General features: G+C 48.8%; 1 protein-coding gene across 1 annotated transcript in view; it reads left to right on the top strand.

The window, feature by feature from the left end:
* Positions 1-1,242: 1,242 nt before the first annotated feature.
* NXN (nucleoredoxin) overlaps positions 1,243-18,877 on the top strand; it is a 30,135-nt gene continuing 12,500 nt past the window's right edge. Inside the window, exons 1-5 of the mRNA XM_023762836.1 lie at positions 1,243-1,275; positions 1,998-2,115; positions 4,765-4,898; positions 5,384-5,484; positions 7,123-7,229. Coding sequence (XP_023618604.1) covers positions 1,243-1,275; positions 1,998-2,115; positions 4,765-4,898; positions 5,384-5,484; positions 7,123-7,229 — 493 coding nt within the window. The remainder of the gene's footprint in view (positions 1,276-1,997; positions 2,116-4,764; positions 4,899-5,383; positions 5,485-7,122; positions 7,230-18,877) is intronic.

Here is an 18,877-nt window from a genome sequence, read left to right as displayed (position 1 = left end):
TTTCCAATAATTACTCCCCCCCCATAATTACTTTTTAAGCCAGAAAAATCCAATCATCTTAATCTTTTCCCCCCTCTTTAAAATAAAAATTTTGTGAAGTTGATCCCAGCAGCGGATGGCCTTGTTTTGCTGTTGCCTCTTAAGAATAGTCCATCTGACCCCTGTACCAGGCTTCCCTGGGATCATGCAATGCCTGTCATTGAGAACTGTGTGCAGAATCACTCTTGTTCTGCGGCCCTGGGCTGGCTTGGGGAGCCCATCGGACATGTGGGGCTGGGGAAAAACATGCAGGCGTGGCCCACCCAGTCTGGGGGGGGGGGGGTCCCACCACCCTCCCCACCAAGACCCAGGTCTCCACAGACAGGGAAGCCTAACATTCCTGGGCAGATCCCCTGCCCCCCCAGCTCCCTCGCTGCCTGGGATTGAATTAAAAACAATAATAATCACAGCGACACGTGCCTTTCTCTCCCCCGTATGCAGCTGGACCTCTGATGCCCGTTTCCTTAGACACGCTCGGCCCTGCTCTGCCCATGCCTGGTGGCCAGCCTCCTGCCTGGGCCCAGTCCTGGAAGGGAAGTTCGCAGCTAAATCCCCAATGGGCCATTCTTGTTTCCCCTGGTTTCTGTCTTTCCTGGAGGTTCATTGGTAGCTGGACATTTCACTTAATTCTGTTGCTTTCTGGGCTCGGCAGTTACGTTCCCGAGCACCCCGTGGCTCACCTGGACAGTGTTCACCCAGACGGCTGAGAGCAAAGCCCGCACATACTCGGCTCCTGTATGTTGCATTCACATTTCCTCAGCCTCGTCCCACTTAGAATCTGGCCTCTGACAGTGTGCACAGTCCGCCTCAAGACCTGCCAACCATTGTGGATTGTTTACAGTGTCATCAAGAGTTAAGGGTTGAGCCTTAGCCGGTTGCTCAGTGGTTAGAGCGTCAGCCCTCGGACTGAAGGATCATGGGTTGGATTCCGTTCAAGGGCATGTACCTCGGTGTCAGGCTCAATCCCCGGCCCCGGTCAGGGCTCATGCAGGGAGCATCCAATCAATGTGTCTCTCTCACATCGATGTTTCTCTCTCTCTTAACTCTACTCCTCTCTTCCACTCTCTAAAAATCAATGGGGAAAACATATCCTCGGGTGAGGATTAACAAAGCAAACTAACTAACTAAAAAAAAGCTGAGGGTTGGGGCTGGCTCAGGATATTGCTTCCCTAGTGTTTGCTGGCTGAATGGCACACAGGTATAATGACTCTCCATGTCCAGGGACCTGGTGAAGCAGTGAGAGGGACAGATTTTAACTACTTGTCTTCAGTTTCCTGTCCCTTCTCCGTTGGGGTTCAGAACAGGGGAGCACCTGCCTGCTGAGAGGGTGGACAGGCACCAATAAAAAGCCTCCCTTTTTGCCTTAACCACTTGTTCTGGTTGTGTTCAAGAAGCATAATCCACCCTAGCCGGTTTGTCTCAGTGGATAGAGCGTCGGCCTGCAGACTGAAGGGTCTGGGGTTTGATTCTGGTCAAGATCACATACCTGGGTTGCGGGCTCGATAGGGGGCGTGCAGGAAGCAGCCAATCAATGATTCTCTCTCATCATTGATGTTTCTATCTCTCCCTCTCTCTTCCTCTCTGAAGTCAATAAAAATATATTTTTTAAAAAGGTGCATAATCCATCTTCATCTTTATACTTGTTAGAGAAAGGGCCTGGGGGAGAGTTAGGAGAGAAGAATTCTCCTAGAATAAGTGTCATCTATCCCTCGTCGGCCTCTACCATGGATTGAGCCTGGACTCAGACTCGGGGTCCCTGCACTGTCACAGGCTGCAGGGGCAAAGGGGCTGCAGTCTCCCCTGTCCATTTGCCCGGCCAGCCCTGCTCTCCTTCAGTTACTCATTTATCTGCACTTTCGTGTCTCCAGGCCACCCATCCCATGCCTGAGGGTTTCAAAAGAACCCTGCAATTAATCTAGCTTGAACTTAACCACCTTCTTTAACTTTTCTTCTTACAGCTTAAACTTTGGAACAAATACCGAATTTCCAACATTCCATCACTGATATTCCTAGATGCCACCACCGGGAAGGTTGTGTGCAGGAATGGGCTGCTGGTGATCCGTGATGACCCAGAAGGTGAGACCTTGGCATGTCCGTGCTGTACCCACCTCTGACCCTCTACCCTGACCTCCTTCCATTGCTGGAGAGTATGCAAATGAAATGCAAATGAAATACAGTTGACCCTTCAACCACGTGAGGGTTAGGGGCGCCAACCCCCATACAGTGGAAAATCCATGTATAACTTTGACTCCCCCCCAAACTTAACTACTAATAGCCTACTGTTAACCGAGAGCCTTACTGATAACATAAGCAATCAATTAACACATATTTTCTTTTTTCTTTTTTTTTAAATATTTTATTGATTTTTTACAGAGAGGAAGGGAGAGAGATAGAGAGTTAGAAACATCGATGAGAGAGAAACATCGATCAGCTGCCTCCTGCACATCTCCCACTGGGGATGTGCCCACAACCCAGGTACATGCCCTTGACCGGAATCGAACCTGGGACCTTTCAGTCCGCAGGCCGACGCTCTATCCACCGAGCCAAACCGGTTCCGGCGACACACATATTTTCTATGTTATATGTCGTATAAACTGTATTCGTACAATGAAGTAAGCTAGAGAAAATAAAATGATATTAAGAAAATCATAAAGAGCCCGGCCGGCGTGGCTCAGCGGTTGAACATCGACCTATGAACCAGGAAGTCATGGTTCCATTCCTGGTCAGGTCACATGCTCAGGTTGTAGGCTCCATCCCCAGTGGGGAGTGTGTAGGAGACAGCGGATCAATGATTCTCTATCATCATTAGTGTTTCTATCTCTCTCTCTCCCTCTCCTTTCCTCTCTGCAATCAATTAAAATATGTTTTTAAAAAAACAAAAAGAGCCCTGACCTGTTTGGCTCAGTGGATGGAGCGTCGGCCTGCGGACTGAAGGGTCCCAGGTTTGATTCCGGTCAAGGGCATGTACCTTGGTTGCGGGCACATCCCTGGTGAGGGGTGTGCAGGAGGCAGCTGATCGATGTTTCTCTCTCATCGATGTTTCTGACTCTCTGTCCTTCTCCCTTCCTCTCTGTAAAAAATCAATAAAATATATTTTTTTAAAAAGAAAACCATAAAGAAAAAGAAAAACATCATAAGGAACAGACATAAAATTCACAGTACTGTGTGTTTTTATCAATACTGTAAGTTTACATCATCAGTTTTAGGCTATGCAGTTTATCTGTGAGTTTTTTCAAATTGCTGGTTAAAAAAAAATCTGCACATAATGGACCCAGGCAGTTCACTCATGTTTTTCAAGGGTCAATTGTATATGTAAGTGGGTTTACTTGGCTAAAGAATATTGTCTTGATGTAATTATGGTTTTCTCCAGGTCATGGTTAAGGTTTTAAGGGATCAGAATGTCCCTCCTGGGAGCTTTAATTCATGGGCGAAGGAGATGGAGCTGAGGAAGGGAGTCAGCTTTGAGGGCGGAGGAGCCGTTGAGCAGCAGCTAGCGCTCCGGTACTCACTGCCAGTGCAGTTCCCCTGGCAAAGTCGCAGGCTCTGTGTCCTCCCCGCCGCGGTGGCGAGGGCGCCTCACTTCCTGCGCAGGCCTGGGTCTTGCTGGCCGGCTGGCTGGCCACGCACTGGGCAGGTTGCTCCGATCAGGGTGCTCAGTGCTGTCCAACATCGGTTTCTCTCCCCCTTGGACTGGAGTCATAAGATCTTCCTCCCTCACTTATTGATCCAACTAGACGATTCGAGCCTGGTCACACGTTTTCCCAGTTAAAATTGCACCTGCCTCAGAGAATCGCCCTCAGTAAAAACCAGGGCATCATAGAACCAAGTTCTCCAATTTAAACACACACACACACACACACACACACACACACACACATACACACACACATACACACACACACACACTACTCTGAAGCTTGTTAAAATGTCGGTCTCCCCCTAATCTCCGCCCCCCCCCCCAAGATTTTTGGATCCATTGGTTCAGGGTGGGCTCCGCCACCTGCGTTTTCAGCCAGTCTGTGCCTCTCCCTCCCAGCCTCCCCTCACCCCAGGCGATTTTGAGGCCGTGGTCCATGGACCACCCTGTGAGGAAACACTGTCTGTTGAGCTGGGAGCATAGTATTTGCGCTTCCTGCCTGGGGCTTAAGTGTCATCAGAATGCAGACCATCTGGGTTGAGTGGGTTTGACTCTTTCCTTTCCCTAGACTTAAATTGTTATCTCACTTGGTTCCCTGGGCCCCAACTCAAAAATTCTGGGGGCGGGGCCCTGGAGCATCGTATTTTAAAATTCCCCAGTGGATTCTGAGTTGCAGTCAGAGTTGAGATGCCCTGGATCCCAGGGTTGGAAGAGAAGAAACTCATGGCTAATATCTGAGGCAGCTTCCCCAGCCTGGCTCACCACCAGTTCCCCCGGGAGTCGGTTTTGCTGTTGGGGGACATACAGCTTCAGCCCTGGATCCTGGGATTTGGGGTATGGCCTGGGCTTCTGTATTCTTCAAAACACCCCCAGCAGATGGGCCCTGTGGTCATGCAAGTTCGGAAGCCATTGCCTTGAGGGTAGGTAGGACTCTGTCAGGGGTGAGTCCCGCTTTTATTCCTGTGTTGTAGCTGCAGATCCTACGGGTGTTGGATGATACAGTTGCCATGCTCTGCAGCCCCGAGGCCTCCTGGGTCAGAGGCCACGCGGCAGAGTCTTAACCTTCTCCCATCTGTTGCCTGTTTCAGGTTTGGAATTCCCCTGGGGACCTAAGCCTTTCAGGGAAGTCATTGCAGGGCCCTTGCTTAGAAATAACGGGCAGTCCCTGGAGAGCAGCAGCCTGGAGGGGTCTCACGTGGGCGTCTATTTCTCCGCACACTGGGTGAGTGTTTGCTCCTCTTCGGCCCAGACAGAGCGAAGCAGGGAGGTCCCACCACAACCAGCTGTGATCGGCTCCCGGAGGTGTGACTGCCTGACTGCCGGGGCGTAATTTCCTGGCGTCCTTCCTTTCTCCTGTGCCCAGTGCATTGTGATTGGCGGGCAACAAGTGCTTATTATTATGAATGATAATAGCAGCAAGAAAATGACTTCTTTTGACTGGTCTAAACAGACAGCTTTCTTAGGCCATTCTGGTGAGGCTTCTCATGGTCTCTGCGGGGGTTTGACTGCTGCCGGCTGGCCGGCTGGGAGGGGCGGGAGGAGCCTGTGCTGGATGCGGCCATCATGCTTGTTGCTGCCTCTGATGGACCAGGTCCTGCCAGCCCAACTCTGTGTGGGCCCTGCTGGCCTCCCGGCGATGGCAGGGGGCTGGGAAAGGGGACGCTGGAGGTGCAAAGTCACGCCCGGGATCCTGTTCTTGTCTTTCAGTGTCCCCCTTGCCGAAGCCTCACCCGGGTCCTGGTGGAATCCTACCGGAAGATCAAGGAGGCAGGCCAGAAATTCGAGATCATCTTTGTTAGCGCAGACAGGTAAGGTGGTGCGCCGGAGCCGGTTAACGTGCCTTTGTCTCACTTCTCCCTTCTCACTTCTCACTTCTGTAGGGTAGAGCTTGGATTATTGGCAGCGGGACGGATGCATGTCACATGTACTCTGGGAATTGTCTGAAGGGAAGCCGAGAAAGCCTTGTTCTCGCTGTAAATATGTTGGTAGGTCCTAATTCAGGCCGGGGTCGTTTGAGATTAGGATGCATTTTCCTGATTTGTTCAGCTTTTTGGATTGTGGTGAAAGGATATGGAGGTGGGGGTGTGGGGGAGGAGGATGGAAAGAAAAGAGCAGAGGCTAATGGATTGCGATGCCTGTCTTAGCTGGCTGTGCAGTCACCTTCCTTAGCTCCAGCCACGAACTTTGTCTGGGGGTGTCATAAAAACCAGGGGGGCAGACCTTTTTCCTGGACCATGTCGGGCCCTTTTAGCCCCAGTTTCCTCTGCCTCTTGCCCTCTCCCTGGCTTTATTCATCAGTGACCGTCCTACATCACAAAACTCTGCCCCAATTCAGACCGAGCCGCCAGGTGCTTCTGCCTTTGAGTGCCTGCTCACAGAAGGCTCTCTGAGAGCCAGCACATGGAGAGCATGCTGTACGCTGAGGTAGCCTTGACGTCCGTGCTGTTTCATGCTGTGGTCCCTCCCCCGGCTCCCTGGCTTCCATCTCAGTGCCTGTGAGTGGGGACAAGCTTGAAGCATGCCAGGTGGAGTAATAACGTGTTTAAAGCTTTTTAAAAAATCAACTTCACTGCAGTATAATTGACATACAATGAAATGCAGGCATTTTAAGTACACAGTTCAATGCATTCTGACAAATGTGCGTACCATCACAATTACAATAGAGCATTTCCAGCACTCAGAAAACTTCCCATGCCTCTCCTCGGTCAGTTCTCACCCCCAAGCTCCCATTTCACGGCACCCCTAATCTGTTTTTCTTTGGCTGTTGCTTGATTAGAGTGGTCATTCCTGGAATTTCTTACGTGTGGAATCATAGTGTCTATGATTGCTTAAAAGTGTGGTCCTGTACACGCCACTCTTACTATACAAAATAGAAATGTCACAGGAAATGCAGTGTCTGAACATCTGGGCTTCTTATAAAAAAGTGTTAAGACCCATCTGTGTTGAACATGAAAAGTTGGGCTGGGTGCAGTGGCTCAGTGGTTGAGCATCCACCTATGAACCAAGAGGTCACGGTTCGATTCCCGGTCAGGGCACATGCCCAGGTTGCAGGCTCGATCCCCTGTGTGGGGCATCCAGGGGGCAGCCAATCAATGATTCTCTCTCATTATTGATGTTTCGATCTCTCTCTCCCTCTCCCTTCCTCTCTGAAATCAATAAAAATATACTTTGAAGAAGGAAAGAAAAGTTGGGCATGAGTTAAACGAGGGGGGTGCAGGGGAGCGAGCTGTTGAGATGGCCTGGCGTTGTGGTTTGTATCCACCAGCCCTGTGGAGGCATTTGCTTCCCGGCGTACAGAGTGGACGAAATGACCCCTCTGTGTCTGAACGCGATCAGACGCCTCTGCATCTGCAGAGCCCTGGGCACGGCTTGGTGGAAGGTGGGGAGGACCCAGCGGTGGTGCACTCGGGAGTAATAGAGTCTTGTTTCCATGTGTGTCTCTGTAGGTCAGAGGACTCATTCAAACAGTACTTCAGTGAGATGCCCTGGCTCGCTGTCCCCTACACCGATGAGGCCCGACGGTCACGCCTCAACCGGCTGTATGGGATCCAAGGTAGGCATTCCCACACCACGGCGCTTCTTGGAAACCTGCCCATCCGGGCTCACCACGTCTTTGGCTTTCCTTTCAGAGGGAAAAGAACCTTTTCATTTCCACGAATGTTCACTTGCTTTACCATCTTCAAAATGACATGTGGTGAATTTTACATTATGTGGGTTATACTGTTTTTTAAGCAAAGTATTTTCACAGGGGAGGCAGCTACTCCTCCCCCTCACCAGCTCCCCAGCGACTTGGCCAAAACCCCATCCCGTGGGTTTTACTCTCAAACAGACCTGAGAGTAGTCTGGTTCCATCACTCAGATGCTTTGAGCCTCAGTTTCCTCATCTGCGAAACGGGGGTGCTACATCGCTGCCACAGGACTTGCTGGGAACACTTACAGGAGAATGTATATAAAGCACTTCCCATGATTCCTGTAGCGTAATGGTGAGGGCTGCGTGGGTATTACTTTTAGGTGAGACAGTTGGTTTCCTGAGAGTGTAGCAAACGAGGACTTGGAGTATTGATCATATTTTTCAGAAACAATGATCATTCGTGAGGCAAACGGGGTTCTTGTTCTTTACTATGGGAATACCTCCATCCAGCCTGCACACGGCCAGGTGTTTTCTTGGCAAAGCACTTAACTAGCCTGTGAAGAGTTAAACTCATTCTCTTTGTATCAGCAGTGCCAGAGCCTGGTCGACCCTTGGTGGGTACAGCGAATGTTTGCGTTCTCAGTGCCCCTTGTGTTACATGGGGAGTGGGAAAAAATTAAGATGTTCCTCCAAATCCCACAGCTTATGGGGGAACTCATCTGATCCTTTAATCTTTTTCTTCACCATTTACAGTAAGCATGTATGGCTTTGTTTGGAGCTAAAGTTTCAAAAAATACTTTATTTTAAATCGGTGCTTCTCAATTTCACATGTGCATAAGAATTGCCTGGGGATCTTGGGAACGTGCAGATTCTGATTCAGTGGGTCTGGGGTGGCCCACATTTTTAGGGAGCCCCAGGTGGTGCTGATGCTGCTGTCCAGGGTATTAATAGTCTAGGTCTATTAATTTTTTTAAATCTTCACCCAAGGATATATTTATTAATTTTAGAGAGACAGGGAAAGAGAGAGAAAGAGGGAGACATGGATGTGAGAGAGAAGATCAATCAGTTGCCCTCCGCATGCGCCCCCACCAGGGATTGAACCCGCAGCTTAGGCATGTGCCCTGATTGGGAATGAAACTCGAAACCTTTGGGTACATGAGACGATGCTCCAACCAACTGAGTCAACCGGCCAGAGCTACGTCTATTAATTTTTTGAGAATGTTGGGGGCTCATACCTCCTATTAATAAAAAAGATGAGAGCAGTTCCCTTTCCAAAGAGAAGTCGAGTGACATGACTTTGTTCACTGGTGTAGAAGGAAAAGCACCGAGTTGCTTGGGGACCTTAAAGGAGACGCCACAGGCTTGTTTCCTCCCCGCACTCTGCTTGCAGAGACACTGAAAGCTCAGGTGCGCTTGGGTGGGCAGCAGAGGGTGGAATTGCTACTTCCTGGGGATCAGTAAAACTTCATCTCTCCATTCATTCATTCATTCATTCATTCATTCATTCATTCAACAAATGCTTGCTGAATGACTTTGAGCAAGTTACTTAACCTCTTTTATCAGTAAAATTTGGAAGTTTCAATGTTTGGCACAGAGTTGGCACTTAATAAGTATGTAACTGACCATCTCAGGAAAAAAAGGGAAAATTAGATTTTACAACCTAAAAAAGATAAACTGTTGGGTGTCAAAAACCTTAAACAGCCCTGGCTGGTTTGGCTCAGTGGATAGAGCGTCGGCCTACAGACCAAAGGGTCCCAGGTTCGATTCTGGCCAACAGCACATGCCTGGGGTTGCAGGCTCGATCCCCAGTGGGGGGCATGCGAGAGGCAGCCAATCAATGATTCTCTCTCATCATTGATGTTTCTGTCTCTCTCTCCCTCTCCCTTCCTCTCTGAAATCAATAAAAACATGTTTTTTAAAAAAGCTTAAACAAAGCCAACCAACAATATTAATAACATGCTGGCAAAGAGTCAATATCCTTCATAGAAAAAGAGCTCTTTCCAGATACCAGTCCGAAAGAGAGAGAAAAGACAATATAGCCCTGGCCAGTTGCTCAGTGGTTAGAGCATAAGCCTGCAGGCGAAAGGGTCAAGGGTTCGATTTCCCGTCAAGAGCACATACCTCGGTTGTAGGTTCGACCCCCACCCCCAGTTGGGAACATGCAGGAGGCAACCAATTGATGTCTCTCTCTCACATTGATGTTTCTCTCTCTCTCTCTTCCTCTCTCTCTTTATCTCTCTCTCTCTCTCTCCCCCTCCTCCCTCCCTTCCACTCTCTAAAAAAAAATAAAAAAACACAAAAATCAATGGAAAAAATATCCTTGGGTGAGGATTAAAAGAAAGACAATTTAGACAATAAAGATACAAGGTAGGCAATTTGTCCTATGTATAGTGTCAGAATGGATATCAAAAATATTCAGCATAATTTACTTTCATGAATTACGTATGAAAACACTGAATTTGTATATATCACATTTGCAAAGAATTCCCACCACCACCACCACCACCAAAAAAAAAAAAAGATCCCCAGTGTAGGGAAGAGAGCAGACTGCTGGGACTGTAAATAGGACAACCTTTCAAGAGAGCAATTGGCAGTACACATCAGAGGCCTTTAAAAAATCTATAAGGCCTTTCATTTAAAAATCCCACTTGTAGGAATTTATGCCCAGGAAATTATCCCAGAGCACCCAGCAAAGACTGAGCTTCTCTTGAGCAGTTGGTGGGTTTCTGGTTTTTTGGTTATTTCTTTCATATTTGCATACCTGGAATTTCATTACGGACCATGATTCTTTCTTTGCTTCAGCCCCTAGAAAACCCAGAGCTATATTTGTAACCACTTCAGTGATTTTGCAAAACTGACCGTTTCTGTGCGTGTCCTTGACCCTGGCTTCGTTTCCTCTCCTTTCTTGTGTTCCCTTCAGGGGGATATTTTCATCTGTTTTTATTAGATTATATCATGCAATTTTTAAGACACCTCAGATCCCTTTTGGAAAAAAAGATGGAGTAGATTTAAACGCATAGGATCCTATTTCTCAAGCTCCAGCTAGCCACTGGGACTGAGCTCAGTGGGAAATGAGAAACCAGAGGGTGGCCCAGTGCTGCCCTTGAGTGGACGAGATGAGCCTTACATTGGGAAATTACCAAAGAGCGGAGAGTACAATGATGTAAAAAGTGTTGATCAAATAAGTGCCATTTTGTACGGCAGCCTGGAAGGAATGGAGACTTTTCAGAGACGCCTCCATTCCGCACAGTCTCTTAAGGCCCCGGCAGGGTGGGGATGAGAAGTGCAGTAGTGGCCCTGCCCCAGAGCGTGGAGCTGGGCGCTGGGCCTCTCTGAGTCACTCTGCTCGGCTTGGAGGCCTCCCCACATTTCCAGTCATGAGCCATCAGGGGTCAGGATCTCTCTCTCCACCATCGGGAGTTCAGTTGCCCTTTCCTAGGCCTGGGGTCCAGCATGACGCAGGCATTCCTGGTGGTCAGTGCCAAGGCCGTCGGGTCACCGGAAGTGAAGACGGTACCTAAGGATGGTCTATATGTAATGCACAGCCTGTTTGCGGCTGGCAGTCTGCCCTCCCCGTGCTCTGTGAGATGCTGCTGAGGACCCTTTGGGGTGTGTGGGTGGGGGGTGCATAGGCACAGAAGAGCAATCTCATAAGAGAGATCATGAGCTCTTCAAGAATCCAACACGAGCCCTAGCCGGTTTGGCTCAGTGGATAGAGCGTCGGCCTGCAGACTGGAAAGGTCCTGGGTTTGATCCCCAATAGGAGGCGTGCAGGAGGCAGCTGATCAATGATTCTCTCTCATCATTGTTGTTTTTCTCTCTCTCTCTCTCCCTCTCCCTTCCTCTCTGAAATCAATTAAAAAAAAAAAAGAATCCAACACGAGTTTTGGACACACCACTAAGGCTGGAGAGTGCCCTTCTGTGGGCCGTTGGCAGGACACACAAATATTTAAGTAGATTAAAAAATGAAATAGGCTATTTTCTGTCTGCCTTCAGAAAGCAGAGAAGGGAACTCTCCTTTCGGATGCTCCAGCAGTCGACATGCAGATATTACAGATGGAGGAGCCTCGGTTGTTAGGTGTGGCCGAGACAGCCAGAAAGTGGGTGACCACAACTGAGGAGGAAGAGAATGGAGACTTTTCAGAGACGCGTCCATTCCGCACAGTCTCTTAAGGCCCCGGCAGTGTGGGGATGAGAAGTGCATTTGTGGTCCCTGACTTCAAGGAGCCCCCCTTTGAGGATCTGAAGGCTGATCTGCAGAGGCTCTGTGCCCAGGCAGTGGCGACCGGCCAGCCACGCCACAGGGAGAGAATGTGGGATTCATGAGGAGCCCCGTTCCGGCCAGGGAGCCTGCACTGCCGCCCAGCCCTGCACCTGGCCCGCCCCATTGCTCCTCGGCTGCTGGCTCCATGGCCCACACTCCTCTGCCATCTGTTCTAGTCTCTCTTCAGCTGGGACCTGTCTGCTTTCCCAGCTCCCCACCTCATGCTTCCTTGCCCTCGAGGCTATAGTTTTTGGCACAGTGTTTTGTGCCGATGGCTCCTTGATCACTGATCTCTGGGACTCATTCCTGCAAGCAGCCTGTCAGACATGGCCTACTGACCTTGATCTGCCTGCCTCTGGCCTTGTCAAACCAGAGATGCACTAAAGCGCAGTGAAATATGAGTATAGAAGAGCAACACAACATCCTTATCAAGGTGGCATTTAATGAAGGGCCACAGGATGGAGGAATCCGAGTTCAGAGGAGACTTGCTTGGAACTGTTGAACCAGGAAAGCTTCCTGGAGGAGGTGGCTATGGAGCAGGGTCTTACAGAATGTATGTGGTTTAGATAAGAGGTTTGGGACATTTCAGGGCAATGGCCAGAGCAGGTTGCCCATGGTGTACTAGAAGGAGAATGGGCAATAGACTGATGATGCCATATTGTATAGAGCTTTGAACGCTATGCCGAGATCCATGGATTTGACCCTTTGGACTTTTAGAGCCTTTTGAAAAAAATCTAAAAATATATTTTTATTGATTTCAGAGAGGAAGGGAGAGGGAGAGAGAGATAGAAACATCAATCATGAGAGAGAATCATCGATTGGCTGCCTCCTGCATGCCCCCTACTGGGGATCGAGCCTGCAACCCAGGCATATGCCCTGACCAGGAATCGAACCGGTGACCTCTTAGTTCCTGGGTTGATGCTCAACCACTGAGCCACACCGCCTGGGCCTTTTGAAATTTTTTTTAAAAATATATTTTTTTGAGTTTTTACAGAGAGGAAGGGAGAGGGATAGAGAGTTAGAAACATCGATGAGAGAGAAACATCGATCAGCTGCCTCCTGCACACCCCCTACTAGGGATGTGCCCGCAACCAAGGTACATGCCCTTGACTGGAATCGAACCCGGGACCCTGCAGTCCGCAGGCCGACACTATCCACTGAGCCAAACCGGTTAGGGCTGAAATTTTTGATTAAGGAGAGATCAGTGCAGTAGTGACATTTAAGCTAGACTGGAAGAGAAATCCCAGAGGCCAGTTCACGGATACTTCTTTCTTTTCTTTTTCTTTTTTTTTTGGTAAATTTTTAAAAATTGCCTTGAGAAAGAGAGAGGAAGGGAGAATGAGAGAGAGAGAAACATTGATTCGTTGTTCCACTTATCTATGTATTTATTGGTTGATTCTTGTATGTGCCCTGACTGGGAAGCGAACCGACAACCTTGGTGGATAGGGACGATGCTCTAACCAACTGAGCTACCCAGCCAGGGCTATTTCTTTTTCCTTTCTTTTTTTAGTTGAGGTAAAATTGGTGTATAACATGATATTAGTTTCAGGCATACAACATAATTCGATATTTGTATACCGTACAAAGCAATCACCACAATAAGTCTAGTTACCTTCTGTCACCATACAACTAACCCCTCTACCCATTTTGTCCACCCCAACCCCCTTCCCTACTGATAACCACCAGTCTGTTCTCTTTATGAGTTTTGTTGTTTGATTGTTTACTTTGTTTTATACATTCCACATCTAAGCGAAATCATATAATATTTGTCTTTGTCTCTCTGACTTAGCATAATACTCTCACGATCCATCCATATGGTTGCAAATGGCAACACTTCCTTCTTCTTTAGGGCTGAGTGGTATTCCAGTGTGTGTGTGTGTGTGTGTGTGTGTGTGTGTGTGTGTACACTACATCTTTTTATTTATGTATTAATCCGTTGTCGGACACATAGGTTGTTTTCATATCTTGGTTATCATAAATAATGCTGTATTGAACATAGGGGTGCATATCTTTTTTGAGTTAGTGTTCTGTTTTCTTCAGATAAATAGCAGTATTTATCCATATGCTGGATCATATGGTAGTTCTACTTTAATGTTTTTGAGGAACCTCCATACTGTTCTCCAGAGTGGCTGCACCAATTTATATTCCCACAAACAGTTATTATTCCCGGTCAGGGCACATGCTTGGGTTGTGAGCTCAATCTCCAGTAGGGGGTGTGCAGGAGGCAGCCAATCAGTGATTCTCTTTCATCATTGATGTTTCTATCTCTCTCTCCCTCGCCCTTCCTCTCTGAAATCAATAAAAATATTTTAAAAAGAAAAGAAGAAAAGTGTACAGTGTGTTGAGTTGCCAGTGTTATAGTTAAAAACAGAGCAAAGTAAAGGAATTGGGAGTACAGGGTAGGGTTAATGGGACCCACTTGCAAACTTAGCTAAACTCCTTTAAACATTTTAAATTGATTTATAATTTTAAATCTTAAAAAATGCTTACCTGAAAGACAAAATGTCCCCAAATTCTTAAGTCTTTAACTCAAGTAAATTAAACTTAACAAATATGGCAATTCTTAAGTTCTCCTAAATGGAACAGTACTGTTAGTATGGTTTTAACTTAGAATCATAACCCAGAATCAGTAACACATTTTAATATTGTAATCACAGGACCAACCTGTTATTCTATTGGGCCACCTTGCTTAAATGAAAACAAATGCAGAAGTTAAATACCAAATATGTATGTCTTTCTTTCCTTCTTCTTTTTTTTTTTTAAATAACCGGCTTTTATTTATTTATTTTTTAAGAGAGAGGGAGAGGGAGAGGAAGAAGGAGAGGGAGGGAGAAAGAGAGAAACATCCACTCTGTTGCCTTCCACATACACCCTGGATTGAACTCACAACCTGGGCATGTGTCCTGACTGGGAATCGAACCAGTGACCTTTCGGTGCATAGGACAACGCTCAACCAACTGAGCCACACTGGCCAGGGCATGTGGATGTCTTGACACACACAAAAAAAACATTAATACCATGGGTTTAATTCACGTTTCTAAACTTAATTCTAGATCTTCCTATGTCTGAAAGATGCTCACTTATAAAGGAGATAATTGTATCCTTCAAATGATATCATCTTGGAAGTCTCTTCGCCACTCGTTGAGGTTGCATATGTGGATGGCCCTCGTCACAGTGCTGGTCTTTGCTCTCCAAATAGGACGGTCCTCACCTTCATAGCCCTTGTAGTTTGAGTCCCTGGTTTGGGATCCTTCCTGAATTCTTCTCTCTAGTCTTAGAAATCAGCAACTCTGCCCTAGGCTGCATGATCCCGCAATTGAATTTTGCTTTTCTTTACCTCTGAGGATATTTAAATGCCTCCAGCCTAGCTCTAAATACCTTTGAACTTGAAGGAGTTGTGTATTCTTTCATACTCTTCATAGCACCACAAAACTAAAAATTGTTCTTTATTGAACTCTGAATTTCCTGAGCTTTGTATGACCGTGGTTACAACTTCCAGAGTCATTCCACTGGTGTGTTTATAGGTATGTGTGTATAGTCCAAGCTGTTTTCACTCACAATACTTCCGACACCAAATGTGTAGTTTTTCCACACGCCAACCGGTTCTTTGACACCTGTGTCACACACATACAGTTCAATCCAATGCAATTCAGACACCAGGTCCCTGGAGTTTGGATCAGACCCCACAGGGCCACCTGCCTCCCCCACTCTTCAGATGCCAGTTGCAAGTCCCAGTCCTTTTGACTGACGGGCTGTAAACCAGCGTTCCTGTGGCCCGTCCTCTGCGTCAGTAATTGGCTAGAACAGCTCACAGGATTCTGGAAAACATTTTACTTACTGTTATTACTGGTTTATTATAAAGGATACCACTCAGGAACAACCAATGTAAGAGATGCACTGGGCAAGGCTCCTGGGAAGGGGGTGGAGTTTCTATGCCCTCTCTAAGCAGGCCACCCTCCCAGCCAGCCTCCATGGAGCCACGCCAGCCTGGAAGCTCTCTGCACCCGTCACTGCGGGCTTTCTGGAGGTTTCATTATATGGGCATGATTGGCTAAATCACTGGCCCTTGGTCATGAGTTCAACCTCTAGCTCTTCTCCCTCTCCAACAGAGTGAACCTGTGGGTGCTGGGAGGGTGGGGGAATTTGAAGGGGGGAGTGGAGCTGAATGTTCTAGGCTTCTAATCATGCCTTTCTGGTGACCAGCTTCCATTCTGAAGCTATTTAGGGGCCCGCCCCTAGTCATCTCATTAACATACAAAAGGACACTGACCACTCCCAGATTCCAGGGGTCTTAGGATTTGGGACTAAGACCAAATATTAGAACAAAAGATGCCCTGATCACCCCTTATCACGCAGGAAATTATAAGGGTTTGGGGAGCTCTGTGCCAGAAACGGGATGAAGACCAAACATGTATTTATTATTATATTACAAAATCCCACACACTGTCCGGCTGCCGTGGCTCAGTGGTTGAGCATGACCTATGAACCAGGAGGTCAGGGTTCGATTCCCAGTCGGGGCACATGCCCGGGTTTTGGGCTCCATCCCCAGAATGGGGCATACAGGAAGCAGCTGAACAATGATTCTCTCTCATCATTGATGTTTCTATCTCTCCCTCTCCCTTCCTCTCCGAAATCAATAAAAAAATATATTTTTAAAAATCACACACACACACACACACACACACACACACACACACGCACACGAGTCAGCGGAGGGTCTTGCTGTTTTGAGTGTCTGGTCTTCAGCACCTCCTACAGGGCTGTCTGTGGGAGCGCCCCCCCTCCCTCTCTGACTGTTCTGGGCTCTCACTGCACGTCCTGTCTCCTCCTGAGGCCTTTGATGAGGGCGCTTTCACAGAGCCGTGCCAGGTACATTCCCCACCACCGCCCAAGGTGAGCCACCTCCACCGGGCCTGTCTCTGTGCCTTACCGCAGGCCAGTGACCTGATCTGACAGTCCCTTGTGTATGGAGGTACTTGAGGGCAGAGCATCCCTGTGCTGTCCCAACAGGCCCGATGAAAATGGCTAATGCCAATAGAACTCTGACGCCCTCAGCATCTCGGGCACCAGGCTTGGAGCGTGCCTGGATCCCCAGTGTCCCCGGCGTGCTGAAGGAGGCCTTCATCGGTGCCAGGTTTGTTGAGGCGTCCACGCAGGTGTGCTGGGAGAGTCTACATCTTGAGACCATCGCCCTCAAGTCCCCCTTTCACAGAGCAGCGGGGCCTGCCGCGGCTCACCAGGGTGGCCAGGCACAGGGCCTGCTGCTGCTGGCGCTCAGGTCACTGGCTCCCTCAGAGCTCTGGACTGAGCCCGCACTGTTAACCAGCAGCCTTCAGCCGGCCACCTGAGTTCAGCACGGCCCTGGCATTTGGCCTCCATCCATATCCATATCCTTTATTCTAGGGGAGTAGCTGGGTTGGCCTGAGTTGGAGGGCCTCCTGACTCCCAGCGCATTTGCAAGCTGCGGGCTTTGCTGCCCTGTAAGCTGTTTAAAAGGCCTTTCTAAGGAAAGGGTTTAGACACACTCGGAAAAGGCAAATCCCATTAGCAGGTGTCTAATCCCGGCTGCCAGGGAACACCGTGCTCTTTCAGGGAGGCTTAGGGCCCCTTCCCTCCTGGGCCAGGGCCCCGGCTGGTTTTGTTCCTCGCCCCTCTCCCGCCCCCAGCCTCTGGGGAAGGCAGCTGGGGCCGAGAGGGGACCCTGGCCCTGCCACCAGGGAGCAGACGCTTTAGGCCTGGCGGGGAGGCCGTGTGTGAGGCCCTTCGCTCTCCCAGCACCTGTTTATCTTCCGTTTCTCTGCTGCCTGCTTGTTCTTCTGCTCTTCCTTCTCTTTCCTTTCCCCTCCTTCCTCTTCCATGTCCCCCCTTTCTCCTCTCTTCCCCGCCCTTTGCCCTCTTCCCTATCCCCTTCAAAATACAGATTTGAGGCAGAATCTATCTATTTTTTATAGAAGCGAAGCATTTGGAGACTGTAATTTTCAGCCAGTGGAGGGTGAGGGGCCAGCGCTGGTGTGTTTTGTAGACAGAGCTCCGTGTGCAGAGGGCTCCGTGTGCAGAGGCTGGTGCCCGTTATCCGGAGCTGCCCATGGACCGTGGGGGGAGCCACGGACCCGGGGGAGCTGGGCCCAGGGACCCGGGGGATCTGGCCATGGACCCGGGGAGCAGGGGGAGCTGGCCCCGTGGGCAGAGGCTGGGGGCTGCCTTGGGACCTAGTAAGCAGCTTCTGTGCTCTGTTCTGTTTGTCTTGCTTTATTGTGAGCACATGAAGAAGCAGGAAAGGACAAAGAATAATGTAACAAGCACCGCCTGGGATTGACATTTTGGCTTCAGGTATTTCAAATGTAAACAAATGGGAGTGTTGACCCAGACAGGGGTGGCTTCCTTTCACTCCTCTGCGTGCCTTCTCCTTCCGCACCCGCCCCCCCCCCCACTGGGGGCAGCTCTACCGTAGCTTTAATGTGTTATCTTCATAATATGTTTTCATACTTAACAGCATATATGTGAGTCCATGAATAATAGATAGCCTGCTGGGTGTGTTTTAGAAGCATACTTAAACGCTGACATGGTGTGGTATCATTCTGCAACTTGCTTTTCTGGTTTAACGTTACGTTCCAAGAAGCATTTCATTGTATGGCTGTGCCATGGTTTATTTATCTGTCCCACTGCTCGTGGATACTTGGTTGTTTCTGGTTTTTCTGTATTTCAAGAACATCGCCATCCACGTCTTGGTGTCTGTCTCCTGCACAGGCATGTGCCCCAGCAGCTTTCGGGCCTCCCGGCCACGTTCAACTAGGCCCAGACCCACACCTTGGAAATCCTTGGGTTTCTCTGAGCTTCAGCATACAAACCAGCTGCCTCCTTCCTCTCCATAGCGCTCTCAGCAAAGGCAAGCTTTAGGGGAGCCAGGAGGGATGGAATCACCCCACCCCTACCGGCCTTTGGTTCTCATTTGGTTTTTATTTTATGTCCATACATTTATCATAGCACCGTGTAAGGAGACTGAAACGTATCTACATTCCTGCCTCGCCAGCACAACTGTTTTCACTTTCTGAGTCCCTCTTGGTCCCTGTCCACATGCATACTTACCCATAGTTGTTTCTGTACGTGTAGCATGGTGTGTTCTGCACTTCTGTGTAACAGTACGTTACAAACATTTCCCGTCTTGCCACAGTCTTCACAATGACCATGTCCGTGGTCGCACGATATCTTACCTGCCCATGCGCCCCGACCTGCTCTTCTGTCGCTGGGTCTGCTTTCCTCCCACTTTCTCTTCCCGGCTCCCACAGTCTTTGAGCGATTACTCCCA

Source organism: Myotis lucifugus, unplaced genomic scaffold (assembly GCF_000147115.1).
Source record: "Myotis lucifugus unplaced genomic scaffold, Myoluc2.0 scaffold_262, whole genome shotgun sequence".
NCBI lineage: Eukaryota > Metazoa > Chordata > Mammalia > Chiroptera > Vespertilionidae > Myotis > Myotis lucifugus.
The sequence above is the reverse complement of the archived record's forward strand: the minus strand, read 5'-3'. Positions and strand labels throughout refer to the sequence as shown.